The sequence below is a fragment of the Octopus sinensis genome, linkage group LG15, assembly GCF_006345805.1.
Source record: "Octopus sinensis linkage group LG15, ASM634580v1, whole genome shotgun sequence".
Lineage (NCBI taxonomy): Eukaryota > Metazoa > Mollusca > Cephalopoda > Octopoda > Octopodidae > Octopus > Octopus sinensis.
The window spans coordinates 55,858,488-55,884,853 of NC_043011.1; the positions used below are offsets into that span (position 1 = coordinate 55,858,488).

At 35.1% G+C, this 26,366-nt stretch overlaps 1 protein-coding gene across 4 annotated transcripts in view; it reads right to left on the reverse strand.

The window, feature by feature from the left end:
- LOC115219795 (protein prune homolog 2) overlaps positions 1–26,366 on the reverse strand; it is a 204,046-nt gene that overhangs the window by 116,892 nt on the left and 60,788 nt on the right. For 3 of the 4 annotated variants that reach the window (XM_029790061.2, XM_029790062.2, XM_036509781.1), the window contains exons 5-10: positions 22,391–22,506; positions 17,892–18,047; positions 16,882–16,976; positions 13,092–13,250; positions 10,660–10,823; positions 7,354–9,844 (exon numbers count right to left, since the gene is read on the reverse strand). In XM_029790061.2, the coding sequence (XP_029645921.1) occupies positions 7,354–9,844; positions 10,660–10,823; positions 13,092–13,250; positions 16,882–16,976; positions 17,892–18,047; positions 22,391–22,506 (3,181 nt within the window). The remainder of the gene's footprint in view (positions 1–7,353; positions 9,845–10,659; positions 10,824–13,091; positions 13,251–16,881; positions 16,977–17,891; positions 18,048–22,390; positions 22,507–26,366) is intronic. The other variant, XM_036509782.1, reaches the window with a different exon arrangement.

Below are 26,366 nucleotides of genomic sequence, written 5' to 3' on the forward strand. Positions count from 1 at the left end.
TTCTCCCACATTTGATATGCAGTTCATGGTGGAGAAAGAAATAGGGTGGGGTATTGAATAAAGATTTAGTAAGAAATTCTGAGAATGTTGCCAAATACGACAGGCATCTAAAGAATGCTGGAGGGTACAACACCCAAAAAGCTGTAATGCTAACAACCAATGTGAGGATATGATTGTGAGAATATATGAATGCATAATAATGATAATTCCCCATCTCAGAAATTCTGGATTATGATAAATAAATATTTAAGCTGAAAGACTTGTATGAAGCCTACCCTACAAAGGGGATCCATTATTGCTGAGAAAATGTAGTGAAAAGTTTCCAAGATGTTTAACCAAAGTATGCAAGAAAAAAAAAGGCTATGTTCTTGCAGAACATTGGAAATGAATGATGCTGCTTGTATGACAATCATTTTACAACTGTCATGCAATGCCAAGACAAGGAGACACTATCAGACACATACACACACACACACACACACACATGATGGGCTTGTACAGTTTCCATCTACCAGATTCACTCACAAGGCATTGCTCTACTCTGGGGCTATGGAAGAAGACATGCTCAAGGTGCTGCATGGTGAGACTGAACCTGAAACCATGAGCTTGCAAAGTAAGCATCTTAACCACACAGCCAAGCCTGCACCTTTATGAAAATATACAAAATATTTACTATATTTCTCAATAATATATATAAATATGTGGAGGTGCAATGGCCCAGTGGTTACGGAAGTGGACTTCCGGTTGTAGGATTGCGGTTTCAATTCCCATACCGGGCGTCGTGAGCGTTTATTGAGCGAAAACACCTAAAAGCTCCACGAAGCTCCGGCAGGGGGGGGGGGGCAATCCCTGCTGTACTCTTTTGCCACAGCTTTCTCCCACTCTTCCTTCTGTTGACCTGCTCACTTAGCCAGCGGGGTGGCGTCATATGAAGGCTAAAACAATATATATTATATATAGTTGTTATGGCTGGTCAGAGAGTTACCATTGGTTTCATGTCAATTATTGCTCTTAGCAACGTAGGCCACTCATCAGACCTACTGGCTGGAGTCACATAACATCTTTACTAATCAAGGCAAGAGTACACTCTTTGTCAGTGAGAAAGAACCCTAAAATAAATCTCTTCAAAGCAAAAAAACCTCTTTTGGGCGAGATAGAGTTATCGCCCTTGGAACAATTCCCATTGTGCCCAAAACATCAGTTTATGTACCTCTATATATCATCATCATCATTTAACGTCCGTTTTCCATGCTAGCATGGGTTGGACGGTTCGACCGGGGTCTGGAAGCCATGGAGGCTGCACCAGGCTCTAGCCTGATTTGGCAGTGTTTCTACAGCTGGATGCCCTTCCTAACGCCAACCACTATGTGAGTGTAGTGGGTACTTTTTACGTGCCACCGGCACAGGTGCCAGGGGAGTCTGGCAGCGGCCACGATCGGTTGGTGCTTTTTACGTGCCACCGGCACAGAAGCCAGTCAAGGCGCCGCTGGCATCGGCCACGTTCGAATGGTGCTTTTTACAGGCCACCGGTACAGGTATCACAACTACAATTTCCATTTGATATTTATTTTGATATTGATGTACTTGACTCAATAGGTCTCCTCAAGCACAGCAGGTCACCCTAAATATCTGAATATATTGTATCCTGAAGGCATGAATGCAGAGCATCTTAAAGTATAAAAAATCTAATAAAAAAAAATTGTGGGGTGGGGAACTTTTCTTGTATCAATAAATCTTTCTGAAAAAGAGAAAAACTCTCACATCACAGTACCCTGTCTGAGAAAGAACATATTTCTATATACATTTACCAACAGATCCTTATAACATTCATTTCAGGAGGATCCATTAAGCAAATAAATATACACAACTTAATTATCCAGTTATTGCATATATTATTACAACAAATAAGGACAAAACTATAAAAAATTGAATTGACACCATACAACAGTAATGAGCTAACACTAAAACACCGACTCACAACACCACAACACTGGAAACAATTGACACCAGACAACAATAAAGAGCCAACAACACCACATATGAAGAAAAAAAAAGACAAAAACAAAGAAACCAGTGCTCCAAAGAAATCTTTTCAGGTGGAAATCAGTGTTTGTGATATGAAGAAATATGAAGTGAAGAAAATGTCTTAAAACTAAACTTGAAACTAAGTAAAAATAAAGATGTTCTTTCCAACAGAAATAGTTTAGAATGTAAGGAATTGGATAGATTCTCTTGTTGGTTTGATATTATAACAATTATTTCATCTTACAGAAAATACAAATTGAATGGAAAATTCTGATTGAAATCTTCAGTATATCTATAGTTAGAGATAAATATGACATCGTTCTAAGACTATGTGATTACTGAAGGAATCAAATACTTTTTATAAATGAAATATTCATTTCATTTATAAAAAAACCTAAAATCAAAAAAAAAAAAATCCTATTATTATTAGCAGCAGCAGCCTCACTCAGAGCCTGAGCATGAACCAAGACAAAAGAAATATGACTAAGTTAAATTCCTCAAAATAATTTTAACATTGTGATTACAAAGGAAACATTATAGAAAGTTGGAAGACAAAGTTTTATTGAACATGAAACTATCAGCCAGGGAAGTGCTAGAGACAGAAAATATGAAATACAGAGGGTTTGCAAGGCAAATCGTTCTGCCATGAAAGTCTTGTCAACAAGAGCCATCATCTTAGAGGAAGAAAACAGATCAGAAAATATAAATATTTCAACTCAATTTTTTCAAAAATAATTAGAATATAGTAAACTGTTAGGTATGATATCTATCTACCTATATAAATTCAACTTTTGATGAAAGTAAACAAAGTTTGCTTTAGAAGCATTTAGATGTATTGAAAGATACAGAAATAATTTATTCTCAAATGCGTGATAATGCAAATATATATATATATATATATATATTTGCATTATGATAGATCATTAGCCACTACACACATTTTTTTCTCTCCTTGTTTTTTCTGTGTCCCTTTCTGTAGAAGAGCGTAGGCTCGAAACATAAAAGACTTTTTCTATTCCTGAGCGTTATACTAATACATCTGTTTGTTTTGTAAATCACCTGTCTTTGTCTTTTGTTTTTTTCGTAAACTCTCCCTATATGTGTGTGTGTGTGTATATATATATATATATATATATATATATATACATACAGTTGCGGCCAAAATGTTCAGAACGGCATTGCTTTCGCCAGAAAAGTAGGTATAAGTTTTTATTAAAGTTGTTTTATATTCTGTAATTTTCACAGACAATAAATACGATATTAATTGTTATTGTCTGAGATTTTGGTGTAATTTGAGAGGATAATACAAAAGTTATGGATGATTTAGTGAAAAATGTTGGTTATATATATATATATAAATGTTGGTTATATATATATATATATATATATAGCGAATGTAACTATTACTAGCTGCTTTTGTTTCAATTATTATTTTTTTTTTGATGATGACAAAATATTTTGGGGTATAACTACATCTCATTCACAATGGTACTTGCATCAGAGAATTGATCAGGTGCATAAAACAAGGAAATTATTGTGAATTAAGACAAAGCTTCAAGTTAGTATAAAATTTAACTTTCATTTTAAAATCTGAAGTGAACCAAAACCAGCAAACAGTTATTAGCCCAAACTAGTTATTAACCAAGCCTTTCGAAGAATATTTTTACCAGATTAAGATTCTAACTAATTAAGCAATTTAACAGAAAACTGGAAGCAATTAATAAAAACAAGCTGGTGCTACCAGAATTATGCTTTGATATGTAGGCCTTTTTGTTACCTTATTTTTGCTGACATGAAATTTTCATGGAAGGTTTTAATTTGGTTCACTTTAAAACAAAAATTTAGTAACACTGAAGTGGCAAAGGAGCTTCCAAAGAGAACAAAACTAAATATCAAAAATATCTTTACGTCCAACTTACCGTGAATGTTTTGTTAGAACACCGAATACTCCAGTGTTCTCACAAAACATCCACACAAAGATTGCCTCTTAATACATATACTGCTTCTGATGGTATTAATTATTTTTTAATAAACCTGCTCGTTACTTGCAATATCAGTGCCTGAAAAGACACTGAAAGTCTATAGATCATTGACAGTAAAATTTGGCTGTTATGTTGCTACTGGGCATCTGCCACTGAGGAGCCCCAAACGGGACAAAATCCTGTTCCTGCAGCTTAAAGAAGAGGATTCTCGTCTGTCAATGATATAAATACAAGTGCTTTTATGCACCACAAGTCCATATGAGAGGGTCTCTCTCCGTATATAACACAGTAGTTGGTGTTCTGACAAAACGTCCACATAAAGCTGGACATAAAGTTTGCTGTCTGCTATTAATAGCTTCTGTTGCTGTATATTATTTATTAAAAAAATATATTTTCTAAAAAGATTCTTTGCAACAACAGATTATATTTACTCAAATGCCATGTGAACTCATAATGTCGTCACCAAAAATCAGTCAAATTTTCTTTTCTTTTCCATTCAAGAATGATGCTATCCCCCACTACACCAATTCTGATCTTGATGTTCTTATATTAAATTTCTCTCATTGTGCAGCAAACACAAAAAGCTTCCTTTTTCTTCAAAATGCTTCTCAAAGAATATAATAAAACAGGTTTTACCAACTTCCCAACTACAATCAAAGGTTGCACAAAATTAAGATTTTCAATGTTTTCTAATGTTTCAAATAAACTGATCGACCCGTTCACTAAAGAACAGGTCTTTTCCTAACATAAAGCCGGCAAATACAATTGATGTGATCGAGACTTTAAAGAAATCACCTCATTTTAACGAGGGATTTTTAATTTGAACCAATGGAGCATTCATTTATTGGTGCTTTTTAATGATCAGTTGACCAATTTTAAGGTTTTGAAATGCATCAAGATCAAAACGAATGTCTAATTATATCAATAAAGTTCCACCTCTAAAGTAAATATGAGTGTTTATCACCAGATATACATTATCAGAGGCCACAATAATATTCAAGAAAAATAAGACTATTTCTGATAAATAATATTACTAATATTACTAATATTATAACAAAAACTGCTCAACTACGAGTGATCAAAGTTTTAAATCCCTATAAACTCTGTCATGTTATAATGTTAAAAACATTTTAAACAATTAGAAATTAAGTGTTAATTGAATCAAAATAGGAATATGCATTTCAAGCATTTTAAAATAGTTTGGGTAACTTCGGGGAAATCTGTTGGAATAATCTATTAGTAGAGGAAATAAAGAAACACAAATTTTGACAATAAAACTATTCTATAAAATAAAAAGTGAACAACAGAGGTACACATCAAAGCAAATAAATACAATTATTGCATAGCATAAAAAAGGTTACAGAAGAGAAAATAAAACAAATTAAGGAATGGAAAAAACAAAATAGAAACAAAAATCTAAAAAAAGGCTTTTGATTGTTTTTGGCTCCAGAATAAGAGAAATTTAGTTAAAATTATTATATCTTAAAAAAATAAATTGAACTAAAAAGATTTGAATAAGAAAAAATCCTTTAAAACAAGCTTATTTAGTGGCGTAGTTATTTATAAGTGTATAAATAATGGAAAATGGAATGAGAAAGTAATGTATATGTGGAATTTAAAAATTCACGAAAAATATTGGAAGATCTCTCATGGAATGAAATGTCACTATCCTATTTAAATGCCTTTTATATTTAAAATGATTTTGAAGATCTTTGTAAGTAAAAAATTTGGAAATCAAATCGACTCATACATATTGCTTCAAAATGCTTTTGAAAGACAAAGATTTGATTTTTATGATTAAATTGTAAAAATAGGAAATACTTGAAGCTGTCTTTTTTACTGAATGTTACACATTTCAGGGAGGAATATAGTTTTAATTCTTTTCTTTCTTAAGAAAAGCAGAAGGTTAAAATGATGAAACTGCTAAGTTATAGGATCTGGTTGAATATCATGCTGTGGCAATAAAGTCACAAAGTTAGCACTTTCTGTATCACAAATGGTAACAAGAATGTGCTGAGGGATCTTATGTCATTTTATTGTACTTAATGTTGTTTAGCAGAATAGAAAGGCAAAGTGGTTGAGCCTTACTTTGGAAGTTTGTGTTTGTCAACATACATTGGGTTGTATTGTAGATTGCATTGCAACCAAACTGTGCAACATATTGGATTCATTCCCAAAACTATGAGGAAAAACAGTTTCCCACTGTCAAACAACCAAATTTTCCATCTACTTTATCTACTTAGAAGCTTATTTTGTTCTCTTGTAGGTAAAACTACCGAGATTAGGATAATCTTTCCCAATAATATAGTAATATAGCTAATATATTTTCATTACGATATAACTTGAAATTCACAAAATCCTCTGGTCAAGCTTACTCAGACCCTAACCCTGATTCAGTCAGGCCATCTGACTGCATGTAAAGCATTCAAGAAGTCGAGCAGGACAACACCTTGTGAAAGTCCATCGTAGTTTATCACTAACGAATTCTTGTTTAACTCTCAAGCATAACCAGACGAAATTGATGAATCTGTCTCTCTAATGGCATCAGTGATTACAAGAAAAAATTATTATTAGATACTCAGAACAGCCCATAACAAGCATTGCCTCCAAGTTTTGGTGAGTGTCTAAGAAGGAGACCTGTACAATAGCATCGATTCCACTGTGGTATGGAAGAAGCTTCCCTAAGGATCATTAAGAAGCATTGACATCCACATGACACTCGGGCCTTCAAGACATGCCATGCTTTTACAATATACATTTTTACTCTCTTTTCTCTGGGTGAGATGTTATTTCCTAAATATACAAAGAAATCCACAGGTTTTAGCGGAGTTTGTATGATTGCGCATATTGAATCTTGCCAATTGTAGCAAATGTATTCAGTAACTGAGGCTTTGACATACAGACCATTATCTGCTGCTGCTTTTTGAAAAGAAACGATCCACAGAGACAAAAAAAAAAAAGAAGAGGGAGAGAAGTGATAATTCAGTGGAAAACTTAATTCCTTCATTAGGCTTTACTAAAATAGATCTAATTATTACAATCACAGAATAGGTATGTTGACATGCACCTATTTTGTGTTGAACAATATCTCTATAAGAGAGGTGGCATCATTTAAAAAAGAGTAATTTATCTAAACAGGATTAATATCTGATTATTAGAAGATAATTATTATACTTCAAATAATTTTTACCATTTAATGTTTTTAAAAATCTCCATTTAAATTTTTGCCTTAAATAGTAACTAAAGAGAAAAAGTATCCCTAAGTAAATATAAAAAAAAATTTAAATAATAGGATTGGAACTATGGAGCAAAAACAATCAACTGAACTCAACCATAAGCTGTTTACCTGCAAGCAAGCATCCACACCAGTACATACGGACGAAGATGACGACGACAACATAAGCTCAGCATCTGCACGCATAATGGCGCTTTTAACCCGAGCCAAGATTTCTCCTACCTCACGATGTGTCTGTTTGTAATCCAAAATACCAATTTCTTCTGTACTTTCTCTGTCGGTGTTTACGGATGAAGAAGGATCACCTGCTGTATTGTCAATAGAAATACTAATCCTTCCTGCTGTTGTATGGAACACTTCTTTGTTTCCATGTCTCCGAAGAACGACTGGTTCTGCTTTATTATTAACTTTATTTTCACTACTTGTCCCAACATTGGCTTCACTTTGCAGAGAAGCTTCTTTATTTTCACGAGAACTTAGAGTATTATCTTGCAAAGGCGTTTTATTAAAGAGTGATATGTTCTCATTTTGGAATGACTTTAAAGATTCAGAAACTTTTGGAAAAACTTCTTCGCAATTTTCTTCATTGTCTTCTTCTTCTTCTTCATTTTCCTCAATAATTTCCATCAACCCACTACTTAAAGGTCTTGGAGAAAGACTAGCAGATTCATTTGCATGGAGGTTGCCTTCTAAAGTAGTTAAACTAGTTTCTGAATCGGAATCACTGTCGTAGGCATTAAACTCTCGCAACCCACCAACAGCACCGTTTTCATCAAGTGCAATCTTTTCCAGTTTTTCACGTAAATCTTCAGCAGAGAAATTAGCAATTTGATTGAAATCAGAGGTGTTTAAATTAGTCATTCTCTTGATTCCAGATTTTAATTCTTCTGGAGAAAAAATACCTTCGTGCTGGAACCCAGGAAAATTCAACTCACCGGTGTTCCCAATTTGAGTCAATTTTTCCCTTAACTGGGCAGCAAAATCTCTCTCTCCGTCTTCGAGATCAGAATCTTCTTCAATGGCTAATTCCCCTTCCATATCACTGTTTGAAATGTCATGAGCAAGATTACTTTTCGTCGGTGATACAGTTGTCAAATCGGAAAGGTTGTCGTCAATACTGCTTAGAATACTTTCAGGAGGTTTAATGATTTTTGGAAAACTTTGTAATGAGACTTCAGGTAATGAATTGGAGCTTTTTATTTTACTATCGTTGACAATTTTGGTTTTGCTGTCACAAGATTCAGATTTTTTCACGTGAACTCCTTCCTCGGATTTCGTGCTCTCTGAACTCACTGTAATATCGTCAGAGTAGGATCCCCAACTGATTTTCGAAGCACTTTCTGCAACTCCTCTTTTGGCCATGTAATCAGCATAATCTAAGGAGAAAGGAGAATAATCCATTCTGCCATTGAATGGATCAAACTGTCTGGCGTAGTCTGTTTCAAGGACGTTTGACAAATTTATAACGTCACTTTGAGATTTCGGACATTCACTTTTAGTTGACAAATCTATAGTTGTACCTTCACTCCGAGATTTAACAAGGGGAGTTAATCGCTTTTCCTCAACCTGTAGACTTTCATTTAATTTATCTTCACAAGGATAAGTTTCCAGCGAGTTCTGAATTATTTCATTTGCCAAGGAATAAGCAACATCCGCAATATCGTTCGTATCTATAGGTTCACTAACGGTTTCAGTTTCAAAATCAGAACAACAATGAAAACCAATGTTTTCTCCGTTGGACCGCTTTGCATAATCAGGGTTGATAGCAGCTCTAGAATGATTATTTGCCTCATCGATTTTCCCTAAAATATCTTCGATACTGTCAGGAGTTATCGACTTAGCAAAACTACTATCAAATTCACTTTCAACAAAGCTGTTCTGAGGTGTGTATGGAAAATTTGATGAAGCATTCTTGTTGTTGCTTCCACAAACTTCTATATCTTCATAAGGATGAAGAGAAGCCTTTTTATCATTGATTCTTTTCACCATCTCAGCACTATTGAAACTGGGTAAATGATAATCTTTCATATAACTTCCAAAATTAGAGTCCATGAAGCTATTTGGTGGTGTTACAGGATAACTTGAGCCTTGTTCTGAAGTTTGATCTGATACAATCTCCATTGGACTTGCAATACCAGAAGATGCTTCAGGATGCACTATTGCCTTCTCGGTACCAACAGTAATAAGAGGTTGGTCACTTGTCATACAAACCATATTGTCAACATTATGTTGCTTATTTAAAAAATGCATGTTATCAATTGTGGAATTGTATTCACTATCATTGAGCGAATTATCTACATTTGCTAACACAATGTGAGAATTATTATGGTCAGCAGCATCAGGTTTTGTTTGCATTTTAGATACGAAAACAGCATTGTCAATTTGCATAGCAGATTGATCTATATTTGTAGTCGGACTGAAGGTCTCATACATTTCGGTAGATGTATCAGTACCACTCATAGAAGTACCACTTAACGATGATGCACTGTCACTATATTTATTCCCATGCTTCATATTATCTTCAATAACACCTGCAATGCCACCAGATGCCAATTCACTATCCTGTCTAGCACCATTGATTTGATCTGGATTTTCAAAGAGCCTGATGAAATAAAAAGGCAAAAAAAAAAAAAAAAGAGAGAAAAAAACAAGTTAATAGTTTAATAGCATATCTAAAATAGTTGATTAAAATAACTGACTTCTGTTTCTTTCTTTAATGCTTTCACCTTTAAACTATTATGAACAGTGGACACAACAAGACAAATTTTTGTTTGTATCAACAAATAGAAAAAAAAATCAGACATGGAAGAACTTTTTAAAAGTGAAAGCTGATACTTCTTGTTTTGGCGATACAACAACAATTGGTATGTTGTGGATCAGACAATGTTTTTTAACATATATTATACAGATTATTCAAATTATAACAAAAAGGTAATAGAATAATAGTCATTCCCAAAAGTCTATATTGTTTTAAGCAAATGATAGAATCAATTTATAATTTCAGAGTAACAAAAATAAAAAATCTATTTGAAATTTACTCATAACATGATTGGTTCAGAAATCAATTTGAAACGCACATCATCATTATTATCATCATCATCATCATCACTATTATTAAAAGGCAGAGTTTGCAAAACGTCAATTTATGTTATGACAGTTTTAAATTAAAGTATATTTTCTAACATGGGTGAAAAGAATTGAAGCAATTTCATATATGAAAGAATTCAACTTTACACAATATTTGCCTTCAACATCAAATTTATTTCTCCATTAAATTTTACATCAATTTTAGAAAATGAAAACTGTAATCAAAGTTAATACGCAATTAACAAAATTCCAATTAGAAAGCATAATTTATATCATTAGTGATTTTAAGAAAATACTGATCTCATGCTAAACCTGTAGGAGTCATCTTACCTAGAAAAATCTTCATTAGAGATAAGAGATTTTAGTATTGGAAGCACTTTTTTACGAGTAATTACGATATTCTTTTGTGAAAATATTGTTAAATTGGTTGATTCATAAGGAATTCTTTCAAGTTGCAAAGATGGCTCGCTGCTACTACACAACACGTCCACTATCTAAAAAGAAATACAAAAAAAAAAAAAATGAATTTCCATTTACTGTCAAAAAGGAATTTTCAAACAATTTACTTTAAGCTCTTGAAATCAATAACAGTAAAAATGACAAGAGCACTCAGAAAGTGCTAACCTCCACCAAGGCAACACCAATGTCCCTCTCAACAATTAGGCAGAGGTGATTTTTAAAATGAGAATATCTGAAATAAACTCGACTGCTCTCACAAACAGGAATACTAAAAATGAACCCAACCGCGCTCAAAAATTAAGTAAAAAAAAAAAAAAAATCAGAAAAATAATCCAGAATCCTTGTCCGGTACCTGATTGATCCCAATGGTAATCATTGAATGTGAAGGTGGCTATAGAAAATTTAGTAACGATAATAGTTTACCCTTATCTAATACAAACCAAAGTTAACAAATCCACCATTCAAAATAGTTTCAATTGCGGAGGTAATAATAATAAGTTCTACTCAGGAATTTTTAAATGAATAGCATGAAACCTTTTGGTTTTCTCTTCTCTTAAATTTCAGCCTTCCTTTAGTATTCCTGTTGTTTTAGATCAATGTATAGATGTAAGTATACTGTAAAGTGTTAATATGTATGTATAATATAATATATATATATATATATAGAAAATAGTAAAAAGTGAAAAAACTACAGAAGGCTTGTTTTAAAAGGTTAAAAAATATATATTTGAGTCATTATGTCAGAAGAATGTTATACATTTTTTTCATACAATGACATAGTTTTTGAAGAAATGACCGGTTTCGCGTTCAGCTTTTCAAATTTCTTACATATAAAAATATGTTAGTGTTATTTAATTTCTTAACCATTTTAGCTGCCATTTGTTTATGTAGTTTGATTTCTTAAATCCATCAACTTCTACTAAGATAGAGATGCGAGTAAAATTAATAATAGAGAAACAAAAATAAAACTTTGGAAACAGTCTAAAGGGAGGTAACTGAGAAAGACTTCAAAGTCAACATAAGATCATAATTTGTAAAGTAAATATAACAAATAATCCAGAATCCTTGTCTGGTACCAGATCAATCCCCAAATCTCATCAGTTCGAGCCAGTCACGAGGCCAAACATTCCTGAAAGTTTCATCCAAATCCACCCAGCGGTTCGTGAGATATCTTGTCCATCGACAAACCAACAAACAAACAAACATGACTAAAAACAATACCTCCACCTTCGTTAAGACGGAGATAATAATTATAGAAATTATAATATTGTCCTGGCTGGACATTGAAATATTTTTACAAATGATTTCTCACCCCACCCACAATTTTATTGAACTACTTTCTTCAATTTGAGGTAGGATACCTTCACTTGTTTCAGATTGGTAACATGTTCCTTAATTTCTATTGATGAATTCCAAAAAAGCCTTTAACCCTTTAGTATTCAGGTTACTCTGTTAAATGTAATATTTTTTTTTACTCAAATTGTTTTGAATTAATCAAACATTATCTTATAGCTTTGGGGTTTCGATGATGTGATTGTTTATTTTAAGAATGTCAATGTAGGTTAGGTGTGAGAGGCTAGATATCGCCAGTTTGAATATAAAACGTATAGAATATTTGGGCCGGATATGGCCAGTTTAAACACTAAAGGGTTAATTTACAAAATATGACTAACACTTGGTTTAATTTGACAATGTTGACCATGGGGTCACTCGCAACAATTCCACAATTGTTATAGTCATTGGATGCTCACTGAAAATTAGTAATTCTTTGTAAAACTAGAGATCCATTGGCCACAATATCCACCCACCCACAGATCCTGTCTACAATCTTCCTTTATACAGAACAAATTCCTTGATATTAATGAGGTCTTTTCACTGAAACTAATTGCTTAGGATTTGCCAAATTCACTTTCAGACCATCTGATTCAATTAATTTGGAAAACAATGAATTTAGTAAAATAAAAGTCATTAATAAGCTGGTGTTTAGAATATAAATTAATATGAAATTTTGAAGAAAAGTTTTAATTTAGATCAATTTAAAACAAGAAGTTTGTATCATAAAACCAGGGTTAGTGTCAGACAGGTTGACATCAAAAAGTTTCAGGTATATGTCATTTGATTTCGACATATTAAACTTACATTCAAAAAATTAAGATTAATATTTTCAAATTTTGTAATAAGATTCTACTGTATAAACAACATAATGAGAATAACACAACAAAAATTGTAATTCAAAGAAAACCTCATCATCATAATTTTCTAAACAATAATTCCATATATTTAGAGAGAAATGCTAGACATACCTTATCAAGTGCTGGTTTAAACATTGAGAAAACAGCAAGGTCTTGTTTTATGTTGTCTTTATTCAACATCACCATACACATTATGACAATTGCTTTAGCATCATGTAATTCTGATAATTTATACAAACTGCTTTCAAAGTCATCCCTTTTAATGAGATCCTACAATTAGAAAGAAAATTAACTTATAAACAAACCTCGACCATTAAACCTCAATTATTTTATTTTAAATTCATTTAAAAACAGAATGGAATTTAATATTCAAAATGATAGTCGGCTTAAACAGAATTAATAATTCTGTTTAATCCTGCTTAGAATTAATAATTCTAAGCAGGATTAAAAGGATTACAGAAAATATTTATTCAATGCTATACCTTCAAATTCAACAGATTCTTGTATTTAGTTCAGTCATTGCCTTTCATGCTGGGCCGCTGCCTTCAAGACTTTTCTTTCCTTCTCTCTCTCTTTTTTTTTTTCAGTCAGTTACACCAACTCCATTATTTGTATCAATCTTATATCTGTTTTATTGATTTTTATAGGTGCAGGCAGGCTGTGTGATTAAGAGGTTTGATTCTAAACCACAGGGTTTCAGTTTCAGTCCCACGGCATCACACCTTGGGTAAGTGTTTCCAACTATAAGCCCAATCCAACAAGATAGAAACTGTAAGGAACTTTTTCATCATTTTACGTCCACTTTCCCATGCTGGCATGGATCAGATGGAATTTTGTTGAGGCATATTTTCTACTGCTGGATGCCCTTCCTGTCACCTGTTTCCAGGTAATATTCCCCTCACCCCACCCCATTTACCAGACATGTTTTCACAGAAGACCAGGAGTAAAGAGCATTGTTTGCTTAATGGTGACATTCGTTTACAATTATTGAACAAAGTCAAGGCAAGGGGACAGTAACACACACACACACATGATGGGCTACTTTCAGTTTCTGTCTACCAAATCCACTCACAAGGCTTTGGTCGACCTGAGACTATAGTAGAAGACACTTGCCCAAGGTGCCTCGCAGTGGGATTGAACCCAAAACCATGAGGCTGGGAAGCAATCTCTCAATCACACAGTCATGCCTACACCTCACACTCATACATACATGTTTATATGTGAGTGTGAGCATGTGGGAGTGTTCGTGTGTCCTTGTCTTGATATCATCTGATAGTTGTAAATGAGTGTCACTGTCATACAGGCAGTGTTGTTCCTTTTCAATATTCTGTGAGAACATGTCTGGCCATTGAGGGGAAATATTACTTTGCTTTGAAACGGTTGAAGGTTGGCTAAGTCATCTGGCAGTAGAAAATCTCTCTCAATAATCTCCGTCCAATCCATGGAAGCATGGATGTTAAAAAAAGCAACATCAAAAAAACAATGATCTTTTCAAGTGGTTAAGCTACTCTTTTGGCACAGTAATGATACTTTTTGGAAACTAAAACACACAACACAAATACATTCACAACATCACATCAGCACAATTTCCATTTTCCCAAACTTTATTTTCAAGCTTTGGTTAACCTAGGATTATTATAATGAGCTCTTAAAAGAAAAAGAAGAAAAAAAAAAACCATCCGAATGTGGCTGTTGCTAGCGCCGCCTCAACTGGTCTCCATGCCAGTGGCACATAAAAAACACCAACCGATCGTGGCCGTTGCCAGCCTCGCCTGGCACGTAAAAAGCAACCACTACACTCACGGAGTGGTTAGTGTTAGGAAGGGCATCCAGCAGTAGAAACACTGCCAGATCAGACTGGGCCTGGTGCAGCCTCCTGGCTTCCCTGACCCCAGTCGAACCGTCCAACCCATGCTAGCACGGAAAGCGGACGTTAAACGATGATGATGATGAGCTCTTGTCCAATGCCCCATATAATGGATTCAAATACAGAACTATGTGACAATGAAACCAACCCCTTAACTTTGCCTGCAACTATGATAAACTTGCCCGTTTGACTCTTGGGGGTTAAAGAGACGCCACTAAATTGTTTATACATCACTGAAACACAGAAGTAACTTGGTGGTTTTGTTTAGAGGCCATGTCTATTGCTATACAGTGACAGGTAAGAAGCAAGTTTAACGAACCTTTCCTTATCTCTTGGACATTCATTGTTAACTTCTTGACAAACAATGATTCTAATGCTAGAAGATGGGTTGGGCTTTCATAAATTTGTGCGTTTTCATATTGTTGAAGCAAGTGCTTCAACAATATGAAGGCTCTTCTTTAGATTTACGAATAAACTATAAAATATGAATTTCTCAAAGCAGACAAAGAGAAGCAGAGTTATGTACCTTTACCTTAGAACACGACACAGTCGTCATAGTAAAAGAGATTGACATTTCTGATCACAATATAAATAAATATCGACAGTTCTATATTTAAGAGATGAGCAATTATGTACATTATTTACATTTGACGGATATTTGTCCTCATCTTGTTTGTTGTTAACACAACGTTTCGGCTGATATACCCTCCAGCCTTCATCAGATGTCTTGGGGAAATTTCGAACCTCGGTTCTCATTGCTAAGGTATTTTTTCGATGTTATTATTATTATTATTTAGGTCACTGCCTGGAATCGAACTCGGAATCTTGGGGTTAGTAGCCCACGCTCAACCACTACGCCATGGCGTAGTGGTTGAGCGTGGGCTACTAACCCATATCAAACTGAACCAACCTCAGGAATATTTAATCAAGAAGATAGCATTTGAAACAATATTCATAAAAGATTTCAAATCGCCTTGCGCCTAATAAAGTTTTTGAGAGCTCCAGACCACAGAGTCGATAGTATACTGGATTGCCAGACAAAGCATCAATGAATTATATCCCATCATTGGCACCAACCAGTATTCTTATTCAAGACAATTCCTGCTCATCCTATTTAATTAGTTATACAATAAACTTAACAAGTAGTACCAATGAATAATTAATGAATATTTTATGAAATGATGCCCAATAGTTTTTTATGAGCCTTGAAAAATTAATGAGAATTCATTTCATTGTATTTTTGTCTGAAAACCCTGTAGATGCATCATTTACAACAAAAATTCTCAACCAGGAGTAGATTTCCCTGCTGAGGTAAAAATTTATATGACAAGGGGTAAATATATCATTCAATGTCATCACAGTGTGAGGTCCTAACCACCAGGCAATCACAGTATTATGCAAAACCTTAATAATACAGTTGTTTCATTATTTCTTCTGAATCTCTATGACGACTATACATCTTTTTCCAAGGATGATGGAACAAATGGTGAGATATCATTTAAGCTGAGCAGGTAAATGACTGAAGGAGGGTTGATAAACACAAGGTTCGCTAGAAGTTGTTTATCAATCAATGCTAACTGTTTAGAAATTAAATTTGACTATTTTAAGAACAAAGTCTTTCAGCAGATTTGTGTAAGAAATTGATACACTATTGAAAAATCATCATCATCATCATCATTTAGCGTCCACTTTCCATGCTAGCATGGGTTGGACGGTTCAACTGGGGTCTGTGAAGCCAGAAGGCTGCATCAGGCCCAGTCTGATTTGGCAGTGTTTCTACGGCTGGATGCCCTTCCTAACGCCAACCACTCCGTGAGTGTAGTGGGTGCTTTTTACATGCCACCCGCACAGGTGCCAGACGGAGCTGGAAAACGGCCACGGACAGATGGTGCTTTTTACGTGCCACCAGCACGGGGGCCAGGCGAGGCTGGCAACGGCCACGAACGGATGGTGCTTTTTACGTGCCACAAATAAGTAATTAAAATTGGTTAAGGTTGATTTAATCAAAACAACAATAATTAAAAATCAACTTACTTCAATAGGTACTGTTACTGAACACATTGGAATATTGATATCGTTTTTTGATATTACTTTCAAATCCATCTCTAAAACATCCAAACTTGTGAATCCTAAAACCATAAAAAACAAAAAAAAAAAAATCAGTATCTAGATGAAAATGACGAAAAATTATCTGTCCACATTCACAAAATAAACTAAAAGGAAAATCTGAAAAGATGTAAAAGGGAGCTGAAAATTTGTATTCTCAACGAAAGCACTGAATTTGGAACAAACAATCAATTCTCAGCTCCTTTGCTAGAAAATGAGTTTGGTTTGGTTTACCAGTCATCTTCAATCCCATCAATGCTTTTTTTTGTTTCCTGAAACGGCAGCAAAAATACTTTAAAAAAAAAATTCTAAATATTTGATTGAAACAATTATATATACTTGAACAATAACCTAAACATAGGGAGATCACCCTTTATCAGCACCAGGTATGACAAGTGGCAGTGTTCCATATCAGATCACTGCAAAGTATCCTCGGTTTCATGTGGAAGGACAAGGTGCCTCATATTGAAATCCTCCCGAGGGTCAGGATCTACAGCATTGAGGCCTACAACCTATGTAGTCTTCTCCACTGGGTTGGCCATGTCATTTGGATGCTGGGTAATTGGCTCCCAAAGACGGTCCTCTTCAGTGAGATTAAGACTGGAAGTAGATCTTATGGATGTCTAAGACTTCGTTTTTATGAGCATCTCAAGTGATCTCTCATTTTATGCAGTGTCCACCACACCGCCCCCAATCAGTTGGAGCTCCTGGCTGTTAAATGGAAGGCATGGAGGAGCCTGTGTGATGCTGGAGTGGAATACTTTGAAACTGAATGCAAGAGTTTGTATGAAGAGAGAAGGAGATGTTGTCATCAACTGCCTTCAGCTGTTGTTTGGTGTCACTTTGGATAATAACGATAACAATAAATAATAACAATGAATAATAATAATAATAATACAACACACATTCCGATGGTAAATGGTAAATCGATTACTTACCACTTATATCGTATTTAACAATATTGATTTGTTCAAAAACATCACAGCGATTGCAATTTGGTAGAATATTTTCCAAGCGCTGCAGTATTTCTTCATCTTTTGCAGTTCCACGTTTAGCTTCTTTACTCATATTTATAGTATCAAAAATAATGGTACCTAGAATTCATGGTCAAAATTGTAAAGTTCATTGGCTCTGATTAGATGGAGTGAATAAAATAGATTAAACATTTTTCAAAGTTTAAAATTATACTTTCGAAATTAAAATCATACAAATCTATGTATTTATATGTGTAGGGAGAGTTTACAAAAAAAACAAAAGACGAAGACAGGTGATGTACAAAACAAACAGATGTATTAGTATAACGCTCAGGAATAGAAAAAAGTATTTTATGTTTCGAGCCTATGCTTTTCTACAGAAAGGGACACAGAAAAAACAAGGAGAGAAAAAAATGTGTGTAGTGGTTATTGATCTATCATGGCGACTGACCATATTTATAAATGTATTTATATATGATCCCAAAAGACATTGAACGAATTAAATACACAAATGGTGAGTCAATTTGATCCTTTGTTGGTGATCAGAAGTAAACAAACAGAAACTTTTATGCTTTTCTATACAAATGAGGTTGGTTGAATGGTCTCAATACACTGTGATTTGAATTACTGGAATTTGAAAGAACACACGAACAAGAACAGTGCAGAGATGAGTAATTCCATTTGTCTAATACTCACGGACATGCTTACAACATCAAAAGACAACACAACACCCATGAGTTTCAGAGACATTTTTTCATGCTCAGAATTGCTGAAGCATGGAATAAACTACCCACATCAGCTGTTAGCTGATGGAATACCTACATCCTTCAAAACTTCATGTTGCATCCCCACATTTTTTTTTCTAATGACTAATCCACTGTTCCCTTCCTATGCATATTCTATGTACTTTTCAGGCACCTTTGGCTACTTTTTCTGATGAGTTGTAATGCACCTCAACACTGCATACAATACATTCATTATTATCATAAATATCAAATTGTTTTATAGAAATGTCACAAAACCATTATTGCAATAAAACACTGACATGTTACACTTGGACTTCAAATCCTTGAGTTGAAAATCTTAATTGTTGAGAATGAGAAAGTTTATTTCACTATTCCTTGTCACAAAAGTTTATTTGGCTGAAACTCAAAACTAATTATTTTCACAAGCTCAACCTAGGTAGTCTTCCAGGGCATGCCTTTCACCAGAGAAATACAATAACAATGGAACAAATTCTTCAGCCACATTACTTCCACAATACTTCTAGTACAAACATAAAGAGAACACACTGAAAAAGTACATTCCAAAATTCTCTCATTGACTTACAAGAACCAAAAACAACAGACTTGCCTTCTGTAGATTCTAATTGTAGTTGTGAAAACGTTTAGATGTGTGACATAAGATTTAATGTCTTCACTTGCTTACTAACTTCACAAGACATTATAACTATTGATATATATATATATATAACTTCGATATATCAAGACAATAGGATTAGGGATTCATCTATTTTGGGGATCTTTTCTGACCTCATTTAATAAAAATCATGAGAGCTGCTTTTCATTGAATTTGGAATAAGCAATCACCCAAGCTCTTTCTCTCGTAGCTTCTCAGAGAAATGCAAATGCTTGCCAGTGATTTTCCCTCTCATGTGATGCCCTGCAGCAAAAACAGAGTCCAGTTCTCTTAGTAATGAGTCTATGAACAAATCAACTTATAGATGGAGGTGGTATTTTTGTGTTGACAGCTCAATTTGCCCAGCAAAAAAACGGAACTTGCTACAACTGTAAAAAAACCCACAATGCCAACATCAGTAATCGTCTCTACATTGAAAAAGCTCCTATCTGCATATAAAAGGATATATATATATATATCCGTAAATATAAGAGAGTTAACGTTAAATAGGTCAACTCTAGTGCTAGAAATAGCTCTGTATTCTGGTATAGCCGCCATATATATATATATATATATATATATATATATATATATATAGGAAATCAACCATGTGATGAACAGGAAATCAACTGTTCACCACATAGTCAATTTCCAGTTCGCCATGCAGTATTTTCCAAGTATATATATATATATATATATATATATATATCTATATGACTATACTGACACTTGACTCAATTCAGATAGTCTCATCAGTTTCATAGATGACATTTGCTAAATCCCTTGCTTCCAACATCTCTAATGTAGTTCATTCAAGAAGGCTGCCAGAAAAGCCAATGTGACACCACTAAGGGATATTGCTCTGTAGGATTAGATCCCACCATTACAGTGAGACTAACTAGAGACCATTTTTGGTGGTCATCTCACATGTTTCCCTGTCATTCAGAACCCCGACCACAAAATATAATGATTAGGTATGGAAATGACTCCAACAGGGCCAATGTTTCATCTGTAAAAAAACACAATGTGAAACATACACTAACAAGTTGGTAATTAGTAGAAATTTACAATAGTTTGAAGTGGCTGAAGACTTTTGTATGGTACTGTAATTAAGAACTAAAGGTCAACCAGGTTTGACCAATTGATGCTACTCATCAAAAGCTCATATCAAATTACCAAACTGTCAAGTTGCTTTTGTCTCATCTGGAAATAGAGCTCCCACCTGGAAGAACAAGTGCTCCAGGAAAATCAATCAAATCTGAATTCTACCAAAGAGAAATCCATTGAAGATTACTGTGAAACTGAATTGTTGAAAAATCTGGCCCAAGCAAGTTCAGGGCCCACAAATGGATGTTCCATCAATAATTACTGCAGTGGTGTGTTGATTAAGGTGGTGAGCTGGCAGAAATGTTAGCGCGCCGGGCGAAATGTTTAGCGGTATTTCACCCGTCGCTACGTTCTGAGTTCAAATTCCGCCGAGGTCGACTTTGCCTTTCATCCTTTCGGGGTCGATTAAATAAGTACCAGTTATGCACTGGAGTCGATATAATCGACTTAATCCGTTTGCCTGTCCTTGTTTGTCCTCTCTGTGTTTAGCCCCTTGTGGGTAGTAAAGAAATAGGTATGTTGACAAATCATATTCAAACACAGATGTAAGTGAAAGAAATCTGATATTGATCCAATTATTGAAGAGGAAACTACAGAAACACCACTTGGATTTCCTCATGATCCAACAAGGATTTAGAAAACACAAGAATTTCATAACATCCACCGTCATTTGGGGGACAGTGGATGCTATAACATTGTTTTGGCTACTTTCAGTCCAAGTGTATTATGATAAGACTTTAGTTCAAGTCCAGCAGCCAATGCCATCTTATATTTGTGCTTCAAATAATGAAGTTGAGCATTCTAGCCGAATAAAAAGATTTGATTCTCAGCAACTGATTTTTGCCCCTACATTAGGTACGGTACATAAAAGTCAGTGTCCCTGAGAAGGGGCAGGAGAAGCACCTAATGTAACAAAGACTTACCAAGTGCAAAAGAGTAAAGCCATAGTAATAGAGAAAGGAAGGGAAAGAGGTGGAAGGGCAGGTGAATATATATATACTGCTTTCAAGCAGATGACCCTTTCCTAGAAAAAGGATTCTTTGCAATACATCATTGTGGAATGTAGTTAGTTTTGTAATAGTATTTTAGCAACTTAACCCTTTTGTTACCAACCCGGCTGAAAGCGGCTCTGGCTGAGAGTACAAATGTCTTGTTTCCATAAGTTTTGAATTCAAATCTTCCACCAAACCTTAGTCACAATTTATGTTCCTAACACTAGCTGAATGATAACTAAGTTGTTTTACTAAATTCTTTGCTATATTTAAAGTAATTGAAAGAAAACCAGAGCACCTCAGCAGAAATATGGTAAGAAAAGGGTTAAACTTATAGAATAAAAAAGAATGGCAAAAAAAAAATGCAAATTTAATTTTTCTGTGAACAATTGCGCAAATATATCTTTAATATACTTCCCAAGATGCAATATTATTGAGAAGAAGGACTTTTACATAAAAGAGTTAGAGTGTAGTGAACTGACTCAACGTTGTACAAGTTGTACTTATTTTATAAACAATGAAAAAAATATGTACATAAAAAAAATGAATATGTACCAAAGGGATAAAAGTAAAAAGAAGAAAAAAATCATCATCAACGACTATTACAACAACAACAACAATGACGAAAGGATTGTGTAAGATTAAAAGTGAAACAAGTGAAGCAGAACAAAGCTGAATGACGAAACTGCAGCCTCCCATTTAAGAGAGACTGAATAGAGACTGTTTGAACAATAAATAGGACAGCAGCTGTCATTGAGGATGATATAGAAAAAAAAAATATTATTTTTACAAAACCAACTTTTAGCCAAACTATCATCATCATCATCATCACTGAATGTCATTGTCCCATGCTAGTATGGGTTGTCCTGTGTTCCTGAGTTTCAAAAGTGTATCGACAAAGTAAACCAAATTTCACTTTGAAATAATCTACTGATAATGTAAAATTAAAAAAAAGCAAATACTCACTGAACAAAAGAGCAGCCACCTTTTCATCAATTGTACTCGGCTGGTGACTGGTGAAGATTTGTTCTGCAATGAGTGTGCAACAAGACCCAACTTGTTCTATGTTGACTTCACATCCACTGTCAAACAGAAAAACAAACATCAGGAAAATATTGCTGTTGTCAAAGATTAATCAAAAACTTATTGCACAACCATCATCATCATCATCATCATTATTATTGTTATTATTAATCAACTTTTTCAAGTTTCACTTGAAAAGGAAGGTGAGAGTAGAGAGGGAAGTGCTGTCTGGTAGCAAATTTATTGAAAGCTGGATAAATGTCGCAAGAATGGCCAGTATGAAAGGAGCCATTCTGAGGATACACCTGTAAGAAAAAGGTATTACGAAAGGAGAAAGGGGCTCTCTACCCCGCTTTTGACCAGGCTCCCGTGGCTTTTATGGGTTTTTCCACCAGGAACCTTTCGAAGCACCTCCTCCTATTGGGAGTTTTCCATTGTTAAATATTTTCGTTGTTAAACTGTTTTTTACACGGATTTTCAAACGGGCAAAACCCTTTGTAACTTTCGTCCTGTGTTTTGTCCCTTTATGTTATAATTAATTTTTGTCAGCCCTTGTGGCCAATAAAAGAATTAATTATTATTATTATTGTTATTATTATCATCATTATTACCAATGTAAAGTCAAAACTGTTGGCTGGAGCAAGAAACAACCTAGTCTTTATTTTTGTAACACCTCTTCTTACATTAGAATGGCTGTTATTCTCTTCTCTGAGACCCCTTTGATGCTATAATATACCACATTTCTGAATTATACAATCAATCAGAAATAGCTTAAGTGTCTCCACTACTACCACCACAACCACAAATCCTCCCAATCTACATAAAAATGGTTTCTTAATTATGATACAAATTCAAATCATTAAGTGCATTAAAGCAAAGACAAATATTAAGGTAAAAAAAATATATACACACTGACACACACATAACACAAGAAAATACGAAGAAAGGAGTTGGAAGAAATTCCATTCGCTGCACCCAGTGTAAACTATGGACACGTAAGAGATACAGTGGAACCAGAGGTAGATTAACAGATGAAGTAGTCTTTGTATTTGGCAGATGTGCAGGAAGAATAAGCACTAAGAGTACATGGGACTTAGTTTCTCTCAAATGCCCAGGAGATTCTCTTGAGGTTGTAGAGAGTTTCTGTTACCTAGGTGACCAAGTTAGCAATGGTGAAGGATGCTCTGAAAGTATTGTTTCTAGAATAAGAATAGGATGGAGGAAGTTGAGAGAGCTTTTAGCTCTGTTGGCAACAAAAGGACTCTCTCTCTCTCTCTCAGAGTGAAAGGTAGACTGCATCATGCTTGTGTGCTAACAGCCATCATCATCATCCTACGACCAACCATAGGTTGGTCGGAACTCCATTGAGAATCCCTTTCCACACTACACGGTCCTGCATTGCTATACTCGATGGTAGTGAGACATGGGCTCTGAATGCAAAAGACATGCATAGACTGGAGAGAAATAAAGGTAGTGCGTTCCACTGGGTATGCAACATCAGTGTGCATATACAACAAAGTGCAAATGTATTGAGAGAAAAGCTGGGCATAAGAGGAATCAAATGTAGCATGCAAGAGAGAAGACTACATTGGTTTGGACATGTGATGTGTATGAACGAGGACAGCTGGATAAAGAAGTGCTGGTCACTGAAAGTGGATGGTACCTGTGGAAGAGGGAGGTATGGAATGAAGTGGTAAGGACCAATCTCAGGATGTTGGACCTCACAGAGGAAATGATAATGGATTGAGATGTCTGGTGATATGAGGTTCTTGATTAGACCTGTCCACGTCACCAAAACTGAGTTCTAAAAGTGCTGTGTGTCCCAACTACACTTAAAACTTCTCACACTCTACCACAACAAACCAAACTACATCTTTACTTCACATTTCCACTTCATGCACTGTGCATACCTCCTGCTCCCCAAACCTGTCCTCTTGGCCCTGTCCCACTGTATCATTGCTACCTGCTAGCCCCCAACCTGTGTGTTCCACCCACATGAAGAAAACTTTTCAAGTACCCTATTCCAACAAACCAATCTACATCTCTACACTTCCTCACGTTTCTTCCTTCATGCACCATGTCTACCCCTCACTCCCCAATCCTGTCCTCAAGACCCAGTTCCTCTCCTTCATTGCTATCAGGTAGCCCCACCCACTCTATATATACCCAGTTTTTACCTCTCACTTCCCCTCCACACTCTCTAATCACGCTTTTTGGCAATATCCTGCCTGGCCAGCTCCTGTCAAACCATCCCAACCATGCCAGCATGGAAGGCAGACTTTAAACAATGATGATGATGATGATACACACCATACATACATCAAATATAAATAAATAAATAAATATATATATATCTGTAAAATAATATGTGACAGTTATTCGGTTACTATAATAAAACTCCAAATAATTGTAACATAATATTTTACAGATAAATTCCTCTATTTACATAATATCGAGGTCTCATTCATTCTTTTGCTGTCATACTATTACTATTAATATATATATATATATATATATATATATATATATATATATATATATATATATATATATATACTATGACTGGGTTCCAATCCAGGTCACAGCAACAAAGTCCACCCACCACACTTCTCGGTCAATGTCAACTTACAATGGACAGCTGAAGAAGAAAAAGAATATATATATATAAATATGTGTGCACAAACATCATGCATACAATATATATATATATATATTCTGTTTTTTTCTTCAGCTGTCCATCATAAGTTGACATTAACAATTCTTGTTTGGTAATCATCTCTGGCAGGCTCACATGTGGGCTATAAGGCCTGCTCTTCATCTGCAGCAGCAATGACACCTGTTGCAGGTGAAGCTGCTTGATGCAATGGAGTAGTGACGGCTCTTATGTGTTCTTTCATATTCTCTCTATTTTTCCTCAATGGCTGGAATTATGAGCTTCAACAGATGGTGCCATTCCTCGTGCCATAGGGCCTTCTCCTCCCAAGTGTTTGGGAGATGCTAGAGTTCTTCATATGTCTTTTCAATAAATTCCCTGTATCACAACCTCTGTCCACCATGGTTTGGCCTGCTCTGATGCCATTTCAGTATAGAAAACTGCCTTTGGGAGTCCTCCATCCTGCAATTGTGTCCCATCCAGTGCAGATGAGGTAAAGAAGACCTCCACACAAGATGTGCCAGCAAAGCACAAGACCTCTACATCAGGAATGGCATTCTGCCATCTAATATACAAGATGAAGCCCAGATGACAAAGTTGTACTCAGATCAGGGCTTTGATGTGCCTGCAGTAGAAGGCCTTCTGTGCCACAGGGGAGGCAAGGGAGCATTGTGGCACCACTCTACACCTGTATCTTCATGTTGCAGGCAATGTCATGGCAGCTCCATAAACACTTTTCAAAAGAGTCAAAAGCTTTTGTGGCAGACCACATTCACCTCACATCATACATTATATATATATATATATATATATATATATATATATATACAAAATTTATAGGACTAACCAGTAAAAGTGGACAGTCTATATGCTAGATATAGATGTCAAAATCGCTATTTTCCACGAAGAATGTGTTCTCAAGAAAAAACTCAGCAAAAAAAACAAAGTGTAAAAATCATCATTATCATCATCATCGTTTAACGTCCGCTTTCCATGCTAGCATGTGTTGGACGGTTCAACTGGAGTCTGGGAAGCCAGAAGGCTGCATCAGGCTCCATTCTGATCTGGCTGAGTTTCTACAGCTGGATGCCCTTCCTAACGCCAACCACTCCATGAGTGTAGTGGGTGCTTTTTACATGCCACTGGCACAGGTGGCAGACAAGGCTGGCAAATGGCCACGATCGGATGGTGCTTTTTATGTGCCACCGGCACAGAGGCCAGTCAGGGTGGCGCTGGCTATGGCCACATTCGGAATACAAGGAATAT